The following is a 19,973-nucleotide window of genomic DNA, read 5'->3' on the forward strand; positions in this document are numbered from 1 at the left end:
GAGTAAGGGGGGAACAGACTGGAATTAGGAAGGGGTAAGCTGGGGGAGATAAAGGTGAAGGAGTGTAAGGGGGGACAGACTGGAATTAGGAAGGGGGAAGCTGGGGGAGATAAAGCTTAAGGAGAGTAAGGGGGGGACAGACTGGAATTAGGAAGGGGTAAGCTGGGGGAGATAAAGGTGAAGGAGTGTAAGGGGGGACAGACTGGAATTAGGAAGGGGGAAGCTGGGGGAGATAAAGCTCAAGGAGAGTAAGGGGGGAACAGACTGGAATTAGGAAGGGTAAGCTGGGGGAGATAAAGGTGAAGGAGTGTAAGGGGGGACAGACTGGAATTAGGAAGGGGGAAGCTGGGGGAGATAAAGCTTAAGGAGAGTAAGGGGGGAACAGACTGGAATTAGGAAGGGTAAGCTGGGGGAGATAAAGGTGAAGGAGTGTAAGGGGGGACAGACTGGAATTAGGAAGGGGGAAGCTGGGGGAGATAAAGCTTAAGGAGAGTAAGGGGGGAACAGACTGGAATTAGGAAGGGTAAGCTGGGGGAGATAAAGGTGAAGGAGTGTAAGGGGGGACAGACTGGAATTAGGAAGGGGGAAGCTGGGGGAGATAAAGCTCAAGGAGAGTAAGGGGGAACAGACTGGAATTAGGAAGGGTAAGCTGGGGGAGATAAGGTGAAGGAGAGTTAGGGGGAGCAGACTGGAATTAGGAAGGGTAAGCTGGGGGAGATAAAGGTGAAGGAGTGTAAGGGGGGACAGACTGGAATTAGGAAGGGGGAAGCTGGGGGAGATAAAGCTTAAGGAGAGTAAGGGGGGACAGACTGGAATTAGGAAGGGGTAAGCTGGGGGAGATAAAGCTCAAGGAGAGTAAGGGGGAACAGACTGGAATTAGGAAGGGGTAAGCTGGGGGGAGATAAGGTGAAGGAGAGTAAGGGGGAACAGACTGGAATTAGGAAGGGGTAAGCTGGGGGGAGATAAGGTGAAGGAGAGTAAGGGGGAACAGACTGGAATTAGGAAGGGGTAAGCTGGGGGGAGATAAGGTGAAGGAGAGTAAGGGGGGACAGACTGGAATTAGGAAGGGGTAAGCTGGGGGGAGATAAGGTGAAGGAGAGTAAGGGGGAACAGACTGGAATTAGGAAGGGGATCAGCTGGGGGGAGATTAGGTGAAGGAGAGTAAGGGGGGACAGACTGGAATTAGGAAGGGGATCAGCTGGGGGGAGATAAGGTGAAGGAGAGTAAGGGGGGACAGACTGGAATTAGGAAGGGGTAAGCTGGGGGGGAGATAAGGTGAAGGAGAGTAAGGGGGATCAGACTGGAATTAGGAAGGGTAAGCTGGGGGAGATAAAGCTGGTGAGGTCTGGAGGAGAGAAAGGGGGAATAGACTGGAACTTGGCTACAGATCACTAGAAAGGGACTAAGCTGATGGGAATAAAGGCTGCAGATCACTAGAGGAGGTAATTGTGAGATAGGCTGCTGGGAGTGAAGAGTAAGTCTGGAGGAAGGGAGAGAGGATAGACAGATACCATAACAAGCCAGGGATGGAGTGGAAAGAAATAAGTGTGACAGAATGGAAAAACTACCGGGGCAGATAACCAAACAAATCACCATGCAGCATCCTGAGGACCTTCATTATCTCAATCATCTCGAACAAAATAGCATTAGGAATAGAAACCTGTGTTCCTAACGCTGTAATGCCCCGTCCCGAGTATTAGGTAAGATAAATAAAAAGAAAGGCTGCAGGAACAGGGACTTTGCACCGTAAACATGCCAGCAGGATGAAGTGGTTATAGTGCTTAATGTGATCTTTTAACTTTCTGTAGCACTGCTGAAATAATCCTACAAATAATGCCTTCTGAGCACCGCAAGTGTTTCTGGGAGATGTAGTTCAGTTGTAAGCTTTCTGCTGGTTGCAAGTCATGACATTATCGCTCTATATAATATTTATCTTGGTGTTATGTGCCCTGCATTAAACCCCTAAATCATGTAATATGAATATAACTGTCCGTGCTCCCCCACACTATTCATCATTCTCTATCTGTGTTTTCTTTTCCCAGGATTATGAATACCCTCTCCATCCCCACAACACTAACTACCAAAAGAATGACAGGTGCCCGCCTCCACCCCAGTCCCTGCCAGATCGAGCCTGCGAAGTGCCCAGCTGCCGCTCCGACTCTGAGTGCGAGAGGCACAAACGCTGCTGTTACAACGGCTGTATCTACGCCTGCTTAGAGTCAGTCCAGCCTCCGCCAGGTATGACATCATCCACTTACAGCTGGCTGGCTGAGCATGATTGAAAATTTGAATGTGGTGTTTAATGTTGGGATCAAGGTCAGCCATGTCTCGGAGCAGCCACAGACCTCAAATACTGCCTAATCTGTATTAATCTCAGTGTCTTCCTCTTATTCTCAATTAAAATGTGGATTTAATGTTAAAGGAATACTTCAAGCACCATAACCACTACTGCGATCTGTAGGGGTTATGGTGTCAGGAGTGCACTGTTGCCCTGTGAGCAAAATTAGTCAAACAGTTTGACAACTTACTTGGTCACCACTGTGCACTGGATCACACCCTCTCGGAGCTTCCAAATGCTCCTCTGAGCTACGTCCTGCAGTACAGGGCGTTTTCATTTACTTAGAGTGTCAACTGCGCGCTCAGCCAATAAGGTAAGCCCTGCACTGCTGAGCTATCTCAGTGCGGAGAGCTTCCAGCTCTTCAGGAAGAGGTGACTGCTGCACAATGGACCCCAGGTAAGATGTTTGCAAAACTTTTGACTACTTGGAGGGTGTCAGTGCACTTGTGGCACCATATCCACTACACTTTGCTGTAGTGGTTATGGTGTTTGGGGTGTTCCTTCAATGTGGAATATTCTAAAGATAATGTCTTGTTTTTATTATCAGTAGGTGTATTTTTACTGTTTGTTTATTGATTGATTTATTTTATTTACACATCAGTTGTATTGGGTGTTTTAAATAAATAAATACAACTAAATCAATCTTGGAAACAGACATTTGAATAATATGATACATAATACTACAAAATACAGGAGAAGGTAGTTAAATCGTACACTATGTGGCAGTCAGTATGTGCCCCATGTCAAATTAATGGACTCCGTTGTTTGAGTGATTCACTGACTTGTGTTTGACGCCAAGCTCAGAGCCGTATATTCACCGTCAACCAGCAGAGAAGGTAGAATGGCGACGCTGCAGAGCTCAGTGGCTGCCTTAGTATGGGCTCCATTTAGAAATTCCGTTTCTTAAAGGTCAACTCCATGCTTCAAAACCAGTACAGCTCATTGCAGTAGTTATGGTGTATATAGTTCAGCGTCAACTAATTAAAGGCTGTTGATATCTAAATACTGGTGAATGCTGCCAGTCCAAGCACCACTCCCAAACAAATCTAACAATAGGAATACAGGTATCAGAGGGTGCCAGGTAGCGGCACATAAATTAATACAAACCCAAATAGCAGACATATTTTATCCGTTAAATAAACCATGGACGGTCACAAAAAAAGTGAGAGAGAAGAAAACAAAAAGATTGTGGTACAATACATTTTTTCAAGTAACAGAAATAAAAGTATAAAAAAAACACTCACAAACAACAATGCACATATATAACACAACGTGCAAAAAGAGCCCTTGCAATGCTGTTCACATAGCCCCACCGCAAAGTCCGCCAGTATCAGAGCGAGAGAGAGGGGCAGTCGTACAGAACCACTGATCGCGACTTCCACTCCTTTCTGGAAGAGATTTCATGTGGACACTCAATCCACTTGCACAGCGGCTGAAACGTTCATTGACCAATGCGTTTTACCCCTACAGTATAGCATTGCAATATGGAGATTTTGGGTTGGAACAGTGCTAGACTGCCATCAAGTGGACATAAAGGGAAATTACATTTTAAGCACATCTTGTTTAATTGGTACGATATTTTTTTTTCTGTGACAGCAGGTGAGCCTTCCGAGTTACAAACTTTAGCGCCTATCATTTTCACAGAATACATATGGCCGATTCTGGGTCTATATTTTATTTCTAATGTCTATGAAGTATTTATGCTGGTTTGAGCATTTGTAACATTAGATCTGGGCAACCCAGGTTTGAATCCCAGTCAGACCACCTTTCCAGTAAGTGCCCTAGAGCAAGACTAATAATATATAGCTGTCTACTTCAAATCCTCATAAATATTCCCTTTCTAGAATTGTAAAGCTCTACGGAATATGTTGGCGCTACATAAATGCTAATGATAAATAGCTTGCTGTGCATCATGGGGAATCTTTGCAAACCGCTGCAGTGACAATGTTAGCCTTCAATGTCCGAAGGGATTAACAAGCTTAGCTGAATAATGTTTCTACCTGCTTTCAGTTACTGCGTCGGTACAGCAATTATTAATTAAAACAGAACTCAAACTGATCAGTTAATTCAGACAGCAAAGACAGCCCAGTCAGGTGTCCCGTCAATTCATTGTTCTGCTGGCTGCAGCCCACAGCTTCTAGAACAGGAGGGACTTAATTACAGGTCACTGTAAGTATAAGGAATAATATTTAACAGTGTGATGCCAACCGAGAAGCCTTTGTACCTCCTGAACACTGTAATACGGAGTACGATCGCTGACTGCAACAAACTAATTCATTGAACTACTTATTTCATGAGTGTTAATCGGCAACAGTACAATGTATTTGCACTTTATTTACAAGAGTGTACAGAATATAGCAATATATTAAAAAGAATATAATTTGTGGGCGCAAGAGCTTACACTCTGACACACTTTTGGATATATACAGGACGAGAAACCCAAATTTCCACGTATCACAATTTCCTCATTTTAGATAATAGTAAATACAGAGGTTACTGGGAATTCTTTACATATTACATGATGCTTAGTGTGCTTAAAGGGACACTATAGGCACCCGGGCCATTTCATCTCATTTCAGTGTCTGGGTGCACTGTCGCTGTCCCCTTAGCCCTGCAATGTCAGAGAAACTGCAAGGTTTATATTGCAGGATTAAAACTGCTTCAAGTGGCTGTCTACCAGACAGCCACTAGAGGCGCTTCCTGCTGTTTCACGAAGTGTAACTCTGTGAAATGACGCTGCCGCCCTCATGTTTTGCATAAGGATGTGTGGCATCTTTAAAATCCGCATAGTAAAGAATTGTGTCAATGCTTCCTATGGGAAAGGTCTAATACACGCACGGCACTTGCGGCTCATGTGCATTAAGTCTCCCTCATCGGCTGACGTTGGAAGAGCGTCTGACCTAATGCGAGAGGCCACTGCCATGGAATCCTGTAAGTATTTAAAGGGTTATTTAACATTTTCATCGCTGGGGAAGGATAGGAGCCAGCCACAGAGGCAGAAAGACATTATAATGTTAGGAATACAGTATTTCTTTAAAGTCCAGTATTTGCGTAAGTCTGCAAGAAAATTAAAAGGGGGACTGGTAAACAATTATACAAAAATCTAGAGTTTGATCCAAAGGCTTCTATGTACAATCTCCGCAGAGAACATCCCTCCTCTCCTGCAGTGGTAACAGAGTTTACGGTTTCCAATGAGAGGGATGCTGTGTGATCACTAATGATTAAAGGAACGCTATAAACGACTAAAGGAACACCGTATTGTTACAGATACAACCCCCCCCTTTTCTTATCTTTTATCCAGCACCAAAACTCCCATGATGCTGCTGCCACTGCGCCCCGCCTCCCCCACGACGTCATTGTGAAGGTGTTGCTTGCCAGGCATTCGTCCAGTCCAGTGCTCCTCAATTTAAAGCTTTCCTATGAACAGCATTTTGTCACATCATCGAGTGTCACTTGGAAGCCAATGTTTTACATTGCAGGGTTAGAGCGGCACTGTCATGCCGAACTTTCCTTTCCCCAATCGCTTCCTCTTCTCTACCTCTGTCAGGATCTGTTCTTCATTTCTTCCTGTCTGCTCTAATTTTATTTTAAACATAAGAGAAAGTAGGGACTACTTTGTCTTATGGAGGTTTCCTACGCTTGACCAGCGGAGGAACAAAGTGTGCTCCGTTTCTTGTGGTCAAATTTTTTTCCCCACAATTCTCAGCTTTCCTCCGTGTTCTCGCAATGCCTCCTTTCCGTATTCCCGAACGCTGGCAAAACTACTGAATTTCGTCCTAACAGAATGAGAGCAGTTCGTCCATTCGTATTAGAACGCAATTCGGGACTTTGTTCGGATCGTGGGGCATCTCTTAACTAGCCGGGGGGGGGTGGGGGGGGGACATAGAGTGGAATAAGTCTTTTCCCACCCTGCGGAGCTCAGTCTGTGCCGTGCCCTCGCTGGGTGAAGATGGATTACTTATTTAGCGTCTGTTAAAAACAAGGGTATGGAACTGCACCCAATCCCAAGTAGTATGCTTGACAAAGACCGTGCAGGTCGAAACGTTGTGAGTGGCAGTGGGTTTAATAAAATTTGCCTTTTTGTATCTTGGAGTTCCTGGACCGTTTTCTATTTTTTCCTTATCACGGGTTCTTTTTTTCATCTGATTTTTTTTTTGCGCTTGGGTTTTGTATTTTATTTTCAAAGTTCGACGGGTATTATCGATTTTTATTTGGCATTTTTGGGGCTGTAAAAAGAAGATTTAAGAAAAAAGGAGACATCAAATGGTAAGTTATTTTTTATGTACTGGTATTTTGTTTTCTCGTCCCCCCCTCACTATTTTTAGGTTGAGGGGGGTAGGTAGGAATTAATTAATTTTTTGGGGGGGTTATGGGAGGGGTGACTAGGAACTTGGGGACCCCACTAACCTTGGGGGGTGTGGTTATATTTAGAACAATCCCTCCCCCCACACAATTTTCATTTAGGGCCCTCACCTGCCGATCATGGGTGGGGCCGAGGGGAGGACAATAGGTCTCCCCCTTATTGTAATTTAGGGCCCCTACCCGTCGCTAGGGGGTGGGGGCTGGGGGAGGACAATAGGTGTGTGTCCCCCTGCCACTTATTAGGTCCCTCTGCCACTTATTGTAATTTAGGACATGGGGGGCTTAGGAAGGGGTGAGAAGCACTGCTCCCTGCCGCTTCTATTTGCACATATTACAAGGATGGAGCTGCGTGGTCTTCGTTCATTCGTTTGAAATTTCTATTCATTTATTCGTCTTTCTGATGAATCAATGAATAAATGAAATTCCCGTTCGCATGCCCAAGTGTTGAACTGGGCATGCGTGGGAATTTCTCAGTGCTATCTAGTGTGGGCAGATGACGTGTCCCACAGGGACTTAATCTACCCACACAAAGATGGTGGCGCCCAGGACCTAGGTCCAGACAGAAAATAAAGCTGAAAAAATAGTTAAGCTGGGGGGCTTAGGGGCATTTTGGGGTGACTTGGGGGACAATTAGATGTAGTGGAGTCGAGAGGGGGGTTAAAAAAAACAGGACTCGGCCTTGACAGTGCCGCTTTAAAGATAGAGGGACACTGCGCCCAGAACACATCACGATGTGACATGCACCGATTATAATCTGATATAACGTATTGCAATGTTTGTTTATTCCTTCTTTGTGTCAAACATTCCAATTTGTAGCTGTTAGGAATGAAAGAAGTAAGAAAAAATTATGAGAATGAAAACAAAATAAATATAAGTGATGCATCATTCACATGATTCACAGCACTGGTAGAGCCATAACTCCCATGATGCTTTGCCAGTCTTGAGATCATGGTAAAGTATCATGGGACTTGCAATTCTGCAAAAGCTAGAAAGCTAATTTTTGGCTTCCCCTGATTTGGACACATTAAATAACTGAACTTCATTCCACGGAGCTCCATCATCCGTCTGTGGATTGTTTATAATTTTATAGATGTGATGTGCCGTTTTATTTTATTCCAGTGCTTGATTGGTTGGTGCAGCCCAAACCGCGCTGGCTAGGAGGGAACGGATGGCTACTTGATGGACCAGAGGAAGTGTTACAAGGTACATTACACTAAACACTGAGTTTTGGGAGTTGACTCTAGCAGTTTGGAAAAAAACTAAACTTTTATCTTTTATCTACGACCCAATGTCCATCCCCTCAGCTCCCAACATGGTAATACAGGAGAGTCATCTGTAAAAACACATTGGATAACAATGATTGACTGTGAGAGCCCCACTTTCTGGTTTCTGTGTTCCGTGAGAGACCCACTTTCTGGTTTCTGTGTGCCGTGAGAGACCCACTTTCTGGTTTCTGTGTGCCGTGAGAGCCCCACTTTCTGGTTTCTGTGTGCCGTGAGAGCCCCACATTCTGGTTTCTGTGTGCCGTGAGAGCCCCACATTCTGGTTTCTGTGTGCCGTGAGAGCCCCACATTCTGGTTTCTGTGTGCCGTGAGAGCCCCACATTCTGGTTTCTGTGTGCCGTGAGAGCCCCACTTTCTGGTTTCTGTGTGCCGTGAGAGCCCCACATTCTGCTTTCTACATGCAGAGGAAGGATATACTGAATGTTTGGATGCATTTTAGGCAGCCATGACCCAGGAAGGATCTCTAACAGCCATCTGAGTAGCCAGTGGAGTTATCACTAGGCTCTTTACAGCAAAAAACCTGAAGGTAATGATTCTACTCACCAGATTCAATAAGCTGTAGTTGTTCTGGTTACTATAGTGGCCCTTTAAATCCTTATTTTATAATATAGGACTGTGTACCCAGATCAAAGAATGTGAATCTGAATTTTTTTTTTCAAAACAGGCAAGTTTTGTTTTGTTTGTTTGTTTTGCTACTTTTGCCTTCATATTTGAAATTGGTTGTGAATATACTGTTTGAATAAATAAATCATTATTAAGAACAAGGTGCAAACTGTGACAAATGGACTTAGAAATGAATACTTTTGCTTTTAAAACATTATTAGTGGAAGTCACAATGTTCTTTCTGAGCGCAGGATTCTGCCTCACTCCCACCTACCACAACGCTTTGAAACAATCTGCTACACATTTCTATTGCTTTTTGGAAGTGTTTTCATCAGTTCGGGCTAATTAAGCACTTAGTCCTTGAATATTAGGAAGATCCAATTAGCTACCCATTAAATGGAAGGCGTTACAAATGTGGGCACTTAGAAACTTTGAGAAATGAGGGTAATTTGACTTCGCTACCAGTGAACTGAGTTTTAAAGGACCTTGGAATGCAACCAATTCATGATCTTTTCTGAAAAAGACGGAATGTCATGTTTGTATTTAATAAAACAGTATGGGATCAGAAAATATGCAGTCTGGGCTTGTTTTAGAAGACAGTACGCACTGTGCTCGTTTTATAAGACAGTACGCAGCGCGCTCGTTTTACAAGACAGTACACACTGCACTCATTTCATAAGACAGTACACACTCTGATCATTTCATAAGACAGTACACACTGCGCTCATTTTATGAGACCGTACACAATGTGCTCGTTTTATAAGACAGTACGCACCGCCCTCGTTTAATAAGACAGTATGCACCGCCCTCGTTTTAGAAGACAGTACGCACCTCCCTCGTTTTAAGAAGGCAGTACACACTGCGCTCGTTTTATAAGACGGTACGTGCTATGCTCGTTTTATAAGACAGTGCTCAGTTTATAAGACTGTACACTCTTCGCTCGTTTTATAAGACAGTATGCAGGACAATATGCAGTGTGTGCATTTTATAACACAATATGCAGTGTGTGCATTTTATTACACAATACGCAGTATCTTCATTTTATTACCCGATACACAATGTCTGCATTTTATTACACAATAGCAATGTCTGCATTTTATAAGACTTCAATGATACACATGGATGTCTCAAATCACAAAAAAAGTTTAATTGAAGAATGTTTGTTGTTGTTTTTGTGACAGCTGAAGCCTGCAGCACCACTGAAGATGGGGACGAGCCCTTGCATTGTCCTACAGGGTACGAATGTCATATAATTAACCCTGGCAGCCCTACAGAGGGAATCCCAAATCGAGGGCAGTGCATCAAGCAGAAAGGTAACACAGGTCAGTGTGCGCAAGAGTCCACAGACACGTACCCATACTTCTCCATTCTCACGCATGGTGTGTCAGAAAGCATATTCTACATCCAGAGTTACCAACAGGTACTAGCCCAACAAGGACTCCCGTTATGTTTTGCCAAGCTTGGCATCATAGTTGAAGGCTACCTTTTCCCTACCCTTGCCCCACACATTGTTTGTTAGTATCAGTCCTGTTCAGCGGAGGAACCGCAACATGTTTTGGCACAGAGATCTGATGGGGATCAAGAAATGAAAGTGGAGCAGCTTACAGGTGAATAGTGAAAACACTAAATGTGATTTTGTGACCAAGCATTGGGACATCCAGAGAATTGCCAAGGGAATTTTGTATTATAGGCCAAGATGGCAAACATGTAATAATTCTCCAACTACGCTATTCCTACTCCTCAATTTCGATTGCAATTCTCCATGAATCCTGCCATACTGAAAAAAAAAAAACCATTTGTACTAATGAATGATAAATGAGGAGGACACAGAATGCCTTTGTTGTGTTAGGAAAGGTCTTATAACACTATGACACTGTTTTACATGCTATTAAAGGGACACTCCTGGGGGGGCAGCGCTTGCAACCAACTGGGTCGGACACCATTTCGGCCAGCTCCTCTACTAGCCTAAAACTGGCTAAATATCAACACCACCCTTACCCATCCAGCCCCACACACCGGCTAACTTGAATCACGAAGGCAACCCGCACCTGGCGATGCCTTTCTTTTAGCCGAACAAGCAGACAAAGTTATGGCGCAAGTCCAGGGACTAACACGTACCGCCACGTCTGCTCTGTCGCTCAGAATGACAGCCTTTGAAGACAGACAACGCCATAATCATGTTAAGATCAGAGGCGTCCCCGCTAATATAGCGGCCCGAAGAGCTGCCACACTACACCCGAAGGTTGATGGCGACTATACTACCTCATCCAGTTGCCAGAAAGCTGTCCATCGACGGGGTCTATCACATAACAGGCTCGCCCAAGGCACAACCTGAGCAAATAAGGGACGTCATACTCCACTGCACCTCTTCTCAAGATAAGGCCCATATTAAGCTGGCCCTAAAAGGCAAACCGCCATTGCCATTTGAAGGCGCATCCCTAACCTTCTTTCAAGACCTTACATGAGCCACACTGCTTTGGCACAAATACCTAGCCCGGTTACCTCTCCACATAGAACCGTTGGAGTGGGGCCCCCCTGGGACTTTACTACTATTCATACCATGACCTCAGGGTCCGACACCCCTGCCTTCCTCACCATGCTGTGCTTAGGAGAACAAACATGGGACCCTGCCACCATAACACCGTTTATACCAAGATCAGGGACATTGCAGACCTCCGACACTTGATTACATCCACTGCACGCACATAGATGGCAAGAACCAGGGAGCATAAGTCACCAATATGAGACTTTTGCAAAAAACACCATGTGCCACAGAAAGTTATAATTTTTTTTTGTATTATTGTTTTCTTTCTCTTTCCTTCTATTTATTTTTATTTTTATTCTTGGCTTTTGTTTATTTATGCACTACGAATGTTTTAGATGACCTTGTCAGGCTGGGTGCTGGTCGTGAGGCAGTTATACTGCCCAAGAGAAGGCTACGAAATGTACACACATGAACGTGGCCGAACATGATCTAATGGCAACTTCCTAATCCCTGGAAGAATGTTACATTTTATTCATGCATTTCCATTCTATTCTGTACCACAATTGTCATTGTCTCAATAAAATATTTTTTTTTTTTTAAAAAGGCAAGTGCTTTGCTGAAGGGCTTTATGTGTAAAGATTGTGTCCACTGGCTGTCAGATATCTGGTCCTGTTCTGTTACTTCCTGGTTTGTTTAGCTCAGTGAAGCTAAACTCAAGAGGCAACAGTTACCCAGTGCACCTGCCTTGTAAAGACTTATCATTGAGCTGCATTGGGAAGTCTGTGATTGGACAGCCACATAAATTCTGGGCAGGGTTAGAAGGGGAGGGCTTGCAAAGGCGGCAGACAAGAGTTCTGCAATTTATTTCAATTTGTTTTTAGATAAATCTCCAATGAAAAGTGTATAATTAAATGCCCATTTTCATTGGGGTACATTTATTAAACAGTGATTTTATTTTTTGTAGTAGAGTAGTAGACTGACCTTTTAATACTTACCTATATTGTCACATGCCCCTATACTTCAAAACACACCTTAGTGGGGGCGGAGCCAGCTACCAAACAGAGCGGACGCACCTCAGAAGGCTCTGTGCCAAAACAGGCAAAATAACAGATTTTTGGTGGAAAATTGGGCACTTACCTACCCACAACCTACGCTGCACATCGAAGACACCACGATGGGCAGGAAAAACAAGAAGCCCAGGGCGGACAAGGCTCCTGCTAGCCATGATATTGGCGAACTTCTGCGGAACTCTCAGAAAGCCGCGTGGGAGAAAATGGCGCTGGGGGAAGAAGGATTCTCAGACTCCGACGACGACGACTATACTGACATGGGAGAGGGACCTTCCCTGCACAGACCCACGGGGCGCATCACCAAACCACCTCCGTCTGGCGATCCGATTACTGCAGACCTCCTAAAGAGCATGTTCGCTGAACAAAGGCAGAACTTAGCCATGGATCTAGCCTGCTTTAAGGACGCCATAGCGGGTGCAACCACGAGGCTCGACCTCCTTGAGACCGCAGCTAGTACAGACACCCGACTAACCACCTTAGAGCAACAGGTCACTGACCTCCAAAAGCAGCAACTCAGCACCGCTGAGGAAGTGGAAGCCCTAGAGGATTATAGAAGGAAACATAATCCTAAAATCAGAGGGGTACCGGACGCCGTCGGTTTATCCGACCTCCCACACTACCTTAGACGCCTCATGGCTACACTGCTGCAGAGCAAGCAGGTCAAAAATATAAAACTGGACGGACTATTCCGATTGCCGAAACCCGCAGCAGCACCACCCACGGCCACCGCGGATCTTATAGTGCGGTTTCAGTCCCTTCAAGACAAGGCCACTTTGCTGGCAGCAGCCCGGGGGAAAACGCCGCTGATTTTTGAGGACTCCCACATCTCCCTGTTCCCAGACCTAACGAAGAACACTCTCTCATGGCGCAAATCACTACAACCCCAGCCGAAACAATTGCGCGTCAAGAACATCCCCTACCTCTGGGGGGGAATCAAGGCTACTCACGGTAACCTTCCAAAGGACTACTCACCGGGCAAGGAGCCCACAAGAACTAAACTCTCTTTTCGGCCAACTTGGCCTCTCAGCCGCTCTGACAGAGACTCCGACTAACATGTCTCGCCTGGACCCCTCCACGGTAGTGGAATTCATCCCAAGACCACAACGGCGACAACAACCATCGGATAAGGATGTTGGACTGACCGAAGATGAAACGGACGCCTGTCCATATAGAGGACTGCCACACTTTCCACCACCGCAACCAGAGCATAATCGAATAAGTTTCTAATGTTAAGTTATTTTGTTTACCTTCTGTTTGTCCGTTAATTTTAATTTTATATATTTCTTGTGTCATACAACCCAGTATTATCAGAGTGGGAGGATAAACACCCCCACTTGTAGCTTCTATTGATCTCATATGATCCAGATATCAGAGACATAGACCCGCAAACCTTGCGGTCCCACGCCCGAGATGTCCCGCCTTAGGCTGGCTCCATTATTCCCTCGATATCCACGATAAATTTTACACCGAGAGTTTAACCGTGGAGGGGGTGGCGCCCCTAGGGGCACATAAGCCCGACAGCACAAAATACTCCTAGATCGAGATTGACAGACGTGCCCCGGAGGGACAATATTGTTGCATTCCACCTGATGTACTATCTTGATGTTAAACCAAAAAACCTCACTTTGCACCTTATTATACCTAAACCGCTATGAACGCTGTTCTAAATGTCTGCTTAACTGATAGGGTGGTAGCCCACTTATTGTACTTCTTGTATGCAGAGTGAATAAATAAAGAATTAAAAAAAAAAAAAACCACACCTTAGTAATAAAAATAATTGCATTTATTTGTCATTAAATATCTGCATCAAAATCAATGGATGCTATTTATAGGGTTACTCATAAAGGTCAGACATGACTCCAGAATGGTGGGCTCTATATGGGGCAGTTTCATGGGGCAGAAGGGGAGTTTTATGTAAATACCTCTTGCTGCTCACTCTCCCCAGGGGTGCAAGCATGCCAGTGGACATGCCAACTGCAGTGTCGCTTAAATTTGAAATTACACATGGCTTGTCCAAATTCAAGTTACTGATTGTGAATTTGTTTTTCTTTCCAGATGGACGAAATCTGAGACACAAATACTACAAAGACTTACCCGGTGAGTTATTCTCCATGATTGATATAATAATATTATTGATGTTAAAATGTATTCACTTAGAAGGATTATCCATTGTCAGCAGACAGATATGGACGTGGCGGAGATCAGACTGTGTGGTCAGTAGATATGAGAGGAGGGTGCAGTTATGTCAGATGAGTTTACCGGACAAGAAGTAGGGAGGAGAGGTCAGTGGACATCAGGAAAGGAGGCGATCCATAGAATATGATGGAAGGGAAACAAAGATGGGGAGGGCAGTTAGATGGGACTAAAATCTGCAATTCTGAATTCCACAAAATTAAAAAAAACTTTTTGAACACAAGGATGCAACAAATCCACAATATTCAATGCAGCATCTGTTTTTTTAAACATTTTACTTATTATAAAAGCTGCAGCAATGCTGTTTGCTCAGGGTCTCCATAACTTTGTGGCGGGCATTACAAATAATGACTACAGACCATGCTGGAGATCCAAAGCCAAAGACCTAATGAGATATACCTGCCGCCCTGACACTTCGACATATGACAAAAAACGGACAGTTTGTGCTGCCTTCGAGACACTGTTAAGGTATCACATACTCGGAGTGCCTAGTTATGTACAAGAATATGAATTCTTCTTGTCTCCCAGTATAAAAGCTTGGTTTCAGGAGCTGTAAGGCCAACCACCAGAGCCCAGCACTGGATTACATTGTTTGCATGTTTTAAATTAATTATATACTTTTACTGTAAAGTATCTGGAATTCAGCTGTTTTCCAATTAAATCTAGGACAAAGGCATGTGTGCTGTTATTTGCCAGATCCACCTCATCCATCCCCAGCACCGCTCCCTTTCCAAACATTATATAACCGGGGGACGTGGGTGTGGGAATTACAGCGACGCTCACATTGTTCTGTACTGACTTGCTGCCAGTTAGACTGGCCATGCCAGGAATTCTAAATCCTCCTTGCAAGTTCCAATGCAATGATATGCTGGCTGTTTTTAGAAATGAGCCGTATTGCCCTTATCACAGCCAGCTTTAAAGGAACACTACAGTCACCTAAATTACTTTAGCTAAATAAAGCGGTTTCAGTGTATAGATCATTCCCCTGCAATTTCACTGCTCAATTCATTGTCATTTAGGAGTTAAATCACTTTGTTTCTGTTTATGCAGCCCTAGCCACACCTGTGCAAGTCACATGCAGGGAGGTGTGACTAGGGTTCATAAACAAAGGGATTTAACTCCTAAATGGCAGAGGATTGAGCGGTGAGGCTGCAGGGGCATGTTCTATACACCAAAACTGCGTCAGTAAGCTAAAGTTGTTCGGGTGACTATAGTGTCCTTTTAAGCCAGGGATGGTAATGTGGTAGATTGACAGCCACAGTAGGACTACAGTTCCCATGATGCTTTGCTAGCCTTTTAGGCTGGTAATACACCAAAGTTGTAGTTGTTCATCAGCTGTACGGAACACATTTGTGACTTGCTTTGGAACCCTGGGACATTCCAACGGCCACCTTTCTTTCTTTACACACCAGTCGGTTAGGGGAAAGGTAGACGTGGTGCCAATCGTAACAACTTCAAGAAAGTTTGTGTAAAAAAAAAAAAACAAGCAGATTTTTACAGAATTTCCAAAGCACCCCCCCAAATGCAGAATGTACTTGTACTTCCAAACCCCCATTAAAGCCCCTTTCTGCACTTTGTGTTTGTTTGGGATAGCTTATTAACCCGTCAACGATAAAGATCATTCAAGTTTAGTTGGTCGTTTAAAACTAGTTTGAGTTCAGTGGTTATAGTTAGTTTGAAAAGTAGGCAAGTGTTCCTATGATTGAGAATTCAATGACTGCGGGATATTTATTAAAAACAAACATGTGTGAAAGGTTAAAAACCGTTTATGGTTCTTCTCATATTAAATATTATTGCTTTCTGTTGGTATAATAAATACTCTATATGCTCTAGGTGGTAACTATAACAATATACTGGTGGGCTTTGAAAAGCAGCCGCAGAAGCACTTAGGATAAAGGTCAGTATGCCGACATATATTTTACAGAGGGGCTTATGATCTATAAAGTGATTTGTGATGAGTTGACAACTGACGTGCTAAAAAAAAAAAAAAAAAAGAAAGAAAAGTTGTGATACCTGGACTAGATTCCCCTAGTAAGCCATGTTACATGAATTGTGTGGGACTCACACAGAACGTTGTCATCGAGTCACCATTAATGCCACCTAGGAACTTACCCAGAAAAACAGATTGATGAAGACATAACCAACTGCTCCACTAGGCTCCACCAGCCTTTACAGACGTCCTTGGCAAACACAGTCACGATTGTGGTAGCGCAGTGCCTGTCCTTTAAAGTGCCTGAGGTATAACTTAACAAGTGCCCCCAACCCATGGCCATGGGAGGCAGTTAAACACTAATCATCCCAGCTTTGGAAACATACGTGTTCATTCATTTGAGAAACAAGTTCAGCATTTTTCCCCTAGTGTTGTTTTGATCTTCATTTTTTGACATGGTTATCAGGTGACCTCCGTTTACAATTTAGTTTATAAACCCCCCTTTTTCATTTATATTTATTTGAACTAAATGTCAATCTACCTGTTAATGCCAAAGCCATGATGTAGGTGGCATCTAATGCGCTGACATTTTAAACGTGTATAATCCATATCAGAATTCTGTACCAGTCCTAACCTCTGCAATAATTATATTATATACGAAAACATCGAGAGGAAAATAATAAGTCACAAATTAAACTATTTTTTTGTTGCTTTCATAAAATCTATTCTTCCATGGTACTCGGCTATGCTAAGATTTCGTGATCATTGCTGAATATGTATGAATCTTGCCCGACTGTGCAGTCTATGATTACACATTAGTGAGAAATGAAAACTCTTGCTTTTTTGCTATAATTCCAGCCTATTTGACAATGCCCCATCAATTTAAAGCGTGTATTGATGATTCTTCCCTTTTAATGAGGATTTGGGCAGAATGATGCTCGGACTAGCATATAACTCTCTATTACTAATCTACTTGTCAAATCCATGTTTTTGTTAGTCAAGGCACAGAATGTCCCTGATTTGTTAGGTAATATCTCGCATCCCACACAGACCTGCTGTTTGTTTTCCGTGTTTATCCTGTTGTGAATTAGTCAGAAATCTAAGCCTTCAAGTTTTATGTACCCCGAGACAAATGACCACTTCTTAAATGTGGTGTGTTATGTGAATCGCTTTGAAATAGAACCAATGTAATTCTTCAGTGTGAGGGAGCCTGTCAGATCAACCCTTGGTGTACCAAAGGACAGTAATCAAGGCATATATGGCAAGCATTGGCTGGGAATAAAAATACTAGTAATGCTCCAATGTAAGATGGTTATTAACATTTCAGTGTTACAAAGCAGTACATATTACTATAAACTACAACAAATCAAACTCATTTTCTAGAGTTACATTGTAGTGACATAGAAAGTAGGAGATCTTCTGCACAGGATGAGAATCACAACTCCAAGAAGCAGCGAGGTGAGGTTCCCAGGCAGCCGAGATTTTTAAGATAGAATCAAAAACTGGAGATGGATCTGCTTTTCAAGTTAAAATTTCGGGGACTGAAACTGTCCTCCAAATCCCAGGATTATCAGTGTAGCATTACCTTTATTTGGGAGGCGTTAACATATTCTGAAAAGCTGTACGATGGGCATGCCTTTCAAAGATACTATTACCTGTTAGATTGTGGCTGTGTTGCGATAAAGGAATTTTGCTAGCGTCATTTATTCTTCAGATCATCTGCAGAGGATAAATGGCATTATAGAACGCATCTGTCTGCATTTTAATGTATTTTCTTTCATTTGATTCACTGTACATTTAGAACCCCAAGCTGGCTTTACCAGTCACCATCGCAACTCACCCAAAGAACATGGTTCCTTCAGAGATACCCCTGAAACAGACATCTAATACTTCTCTCCATCAAAGAAGCTCTTCCTCGGCTGGTATTATCTGTCAAACACAATGACATCTCTCCAAGAGAACATTTATTATAGCAATCCCCTGAGATCCAACAAGGTGGGCATTGGAAATCATAGCTTTAAAAGCTAAGAGACTATAAATCTTTCATTTTCCAAATAATGATGTGTTTTTCGTCCCCTGACTTTTCATATGGCGTTTAATGAGGAAAAAAACACTCTTGCTGTCATGGAACGTTACAAATGTCCTCCCTTCCTCGAAGACTGCAGCTTCCAAAACTTTGACAGACGCAACGCCTTTGTTCTAATTCTAAGGTTCATCTGCAACTCTTTGGGAGCCAGAATGATGGCCAATTCCATTGCCGTTTTAAGACATACGCATACTGGGGCCATGCGTTCCCTGGCAGTCTTATCAACATTGACATTCAAACTTTAAAATTTTATTTTTCGTACAACAGAATTATTTGTGCATTAAAATACATGTGCTTCTACATTCTGGCATAGAGGATGTTGGCTGCTTTGAATATAAGATTCATTGGATTGCGACCAGCTCATGGGGTGGGTGGGGAATAACTGAAAAGGCCCAGCTTGTAAGCAGCAGGTTATTACATGATCACGTCTGTTTCTCAAAGAGACCAGGCAAAATGCTGTTAATATTTAAAGGTCACTGTTTGCACCATTCTTTAGGCTATGACCCATACATTTCCATAGTCCCAGTATTCCTGCACAGTGAGGGTAATGTCTGCAGTAACACTGCCCCTGAATTAGTGATGTCACAGGAGCAATTTCGCCATCTAGCATGTCCCTACCTCCCTGAGCTGCAGCTGTGTCCCTACCAAACCCCATCCTCCCCTGAGTTGTAGCTGTGTCCGCACCAAGTCCTTACCTCCCCTGAGCTGCAGCTGTCTCCCTACTAAACCCCATCCTCCCCTGACCTGTAGCTGTGTTCGCACCAAGTCCTTACCTCCCCTGAGCTGCAGCTGTATCCCTACTAAACCCCATCCTCCCCTGAGCTGCTGCTGTGACCCTACCAAACCCTATCCTCCCGAGTTGCAGCTGCGTCTGCACCAAATCCTTACTTCTCCTGAGCTGCAGCTGTGTCCGCACCAAATCCTTACTTCTCCTGAGCTGCAGCTGTGTCCGCACCAAATCCTTACCTTCTCCTGAGCTGCAGCTGTGTCCGCACCAAATCCTTACCTTCTCCTGAGCTGCAGCTGTGTCCGCACCAAATCATTACCTTCTCCTGAGCTGCAGCTGTGTCCGCACCAAATCCTTACCTTCTCCTGAGCTGCAGCTGTGTCCGTACCAAATCCTTACCTTCTCCTGAGCTGCAGCTGTGTCCGCACCAAATCCTTACTTCTCCTGAGCTGCAGCTGTGTCCCTACCTCCCTAAGTTGCAGCTGTGTGCATGTGCAGTCAGGAGCTCTGTGGAAAGCAGAAAACTGCTGAAGTACTGCCCGCTTATTCTGCAGTTCCACTCATTCTGTGTAGAAGAATGCAGAGAAAGCAAATACAAACCAATCCAATTCCCCCCGAGGTGGAGGAGGACTCACAAGATTTTGAGTAGGAGATCCAAGGCTAAATTAATTCTTACACTAATCTCCAAAGCCCTTCAACTTGTGTGGGATTAAGAATGATCCTTCCATTATGTATGTACATTGGTATAGACATTTTAATTATAAAATGTGATACAAAATATCAGAACACTAAGCGTTTCAGAGTTCTGGATAAATTGTCTCCAGAATCTGTCACCTTGAGGGCTGGCCATACTTTGTGACATTTGAATTGAAATACTGTGTTCCAAAGCAGCAGGA

At 43.8% G+C, this 19,973-nt stretch overlaps 1 protein-coding gene across 1 annotated transcript in view; it reads left to right on the top strand.

Annotated features, from left to right (window-relative positions):
- Positions 1 to 18,660, top strand: part of WFDC1 (WAP four-disulfide core domain 1) — a 51,417-nt gene extending 32,757 nt beyond the window's left edge. The window contains exons 2-7 of the mRNA XM_063438745.1: positions 2,043 to 2,238; positions 7,820 to 7,903; positions 9,768 to 9,908; positions 14,197 to 14,238; positions 16,168 to 16,231; positions 18,066 to 18,660. Coding sequence (XP_063294815.1) covers positions 2,043 to 2,238; positions 7,820 to 7,903; positions 9,768 to 9,908; positions 14,197 to 14,238; positions 16,168 to 16,229 — 525 coding nt within the window. The 3' untranslated portion in view covers positions 16,230 to 16,231; positions 18,066 to 18,660. The remainder of the gene's footprint in view (positions 1 to 2,042; positions 2,239 to 7,819; positions 7,904 to 9,767; positions 9,909 to 14,196; positions 14,239 to 16,167; positions 16,232 to 18,065) is intronic.
- Positions 18,661 to 19,973: the final 1,313 nt, after the last annotated feature.

This window comes from Pelobates fuscus, chromosome 12 (genome assembly GCF_036172605.1).
Source record: "Pelobates fuscus isolate aPelFus1 chromosome 12, aPelFus1.pri, whole genome shotgun sequence".
NCBI lineage: Eukaryota > Metazoa > Chordata > Amphibia > Anura > Pelobatidae > Pelobates > Pelobates fuscus.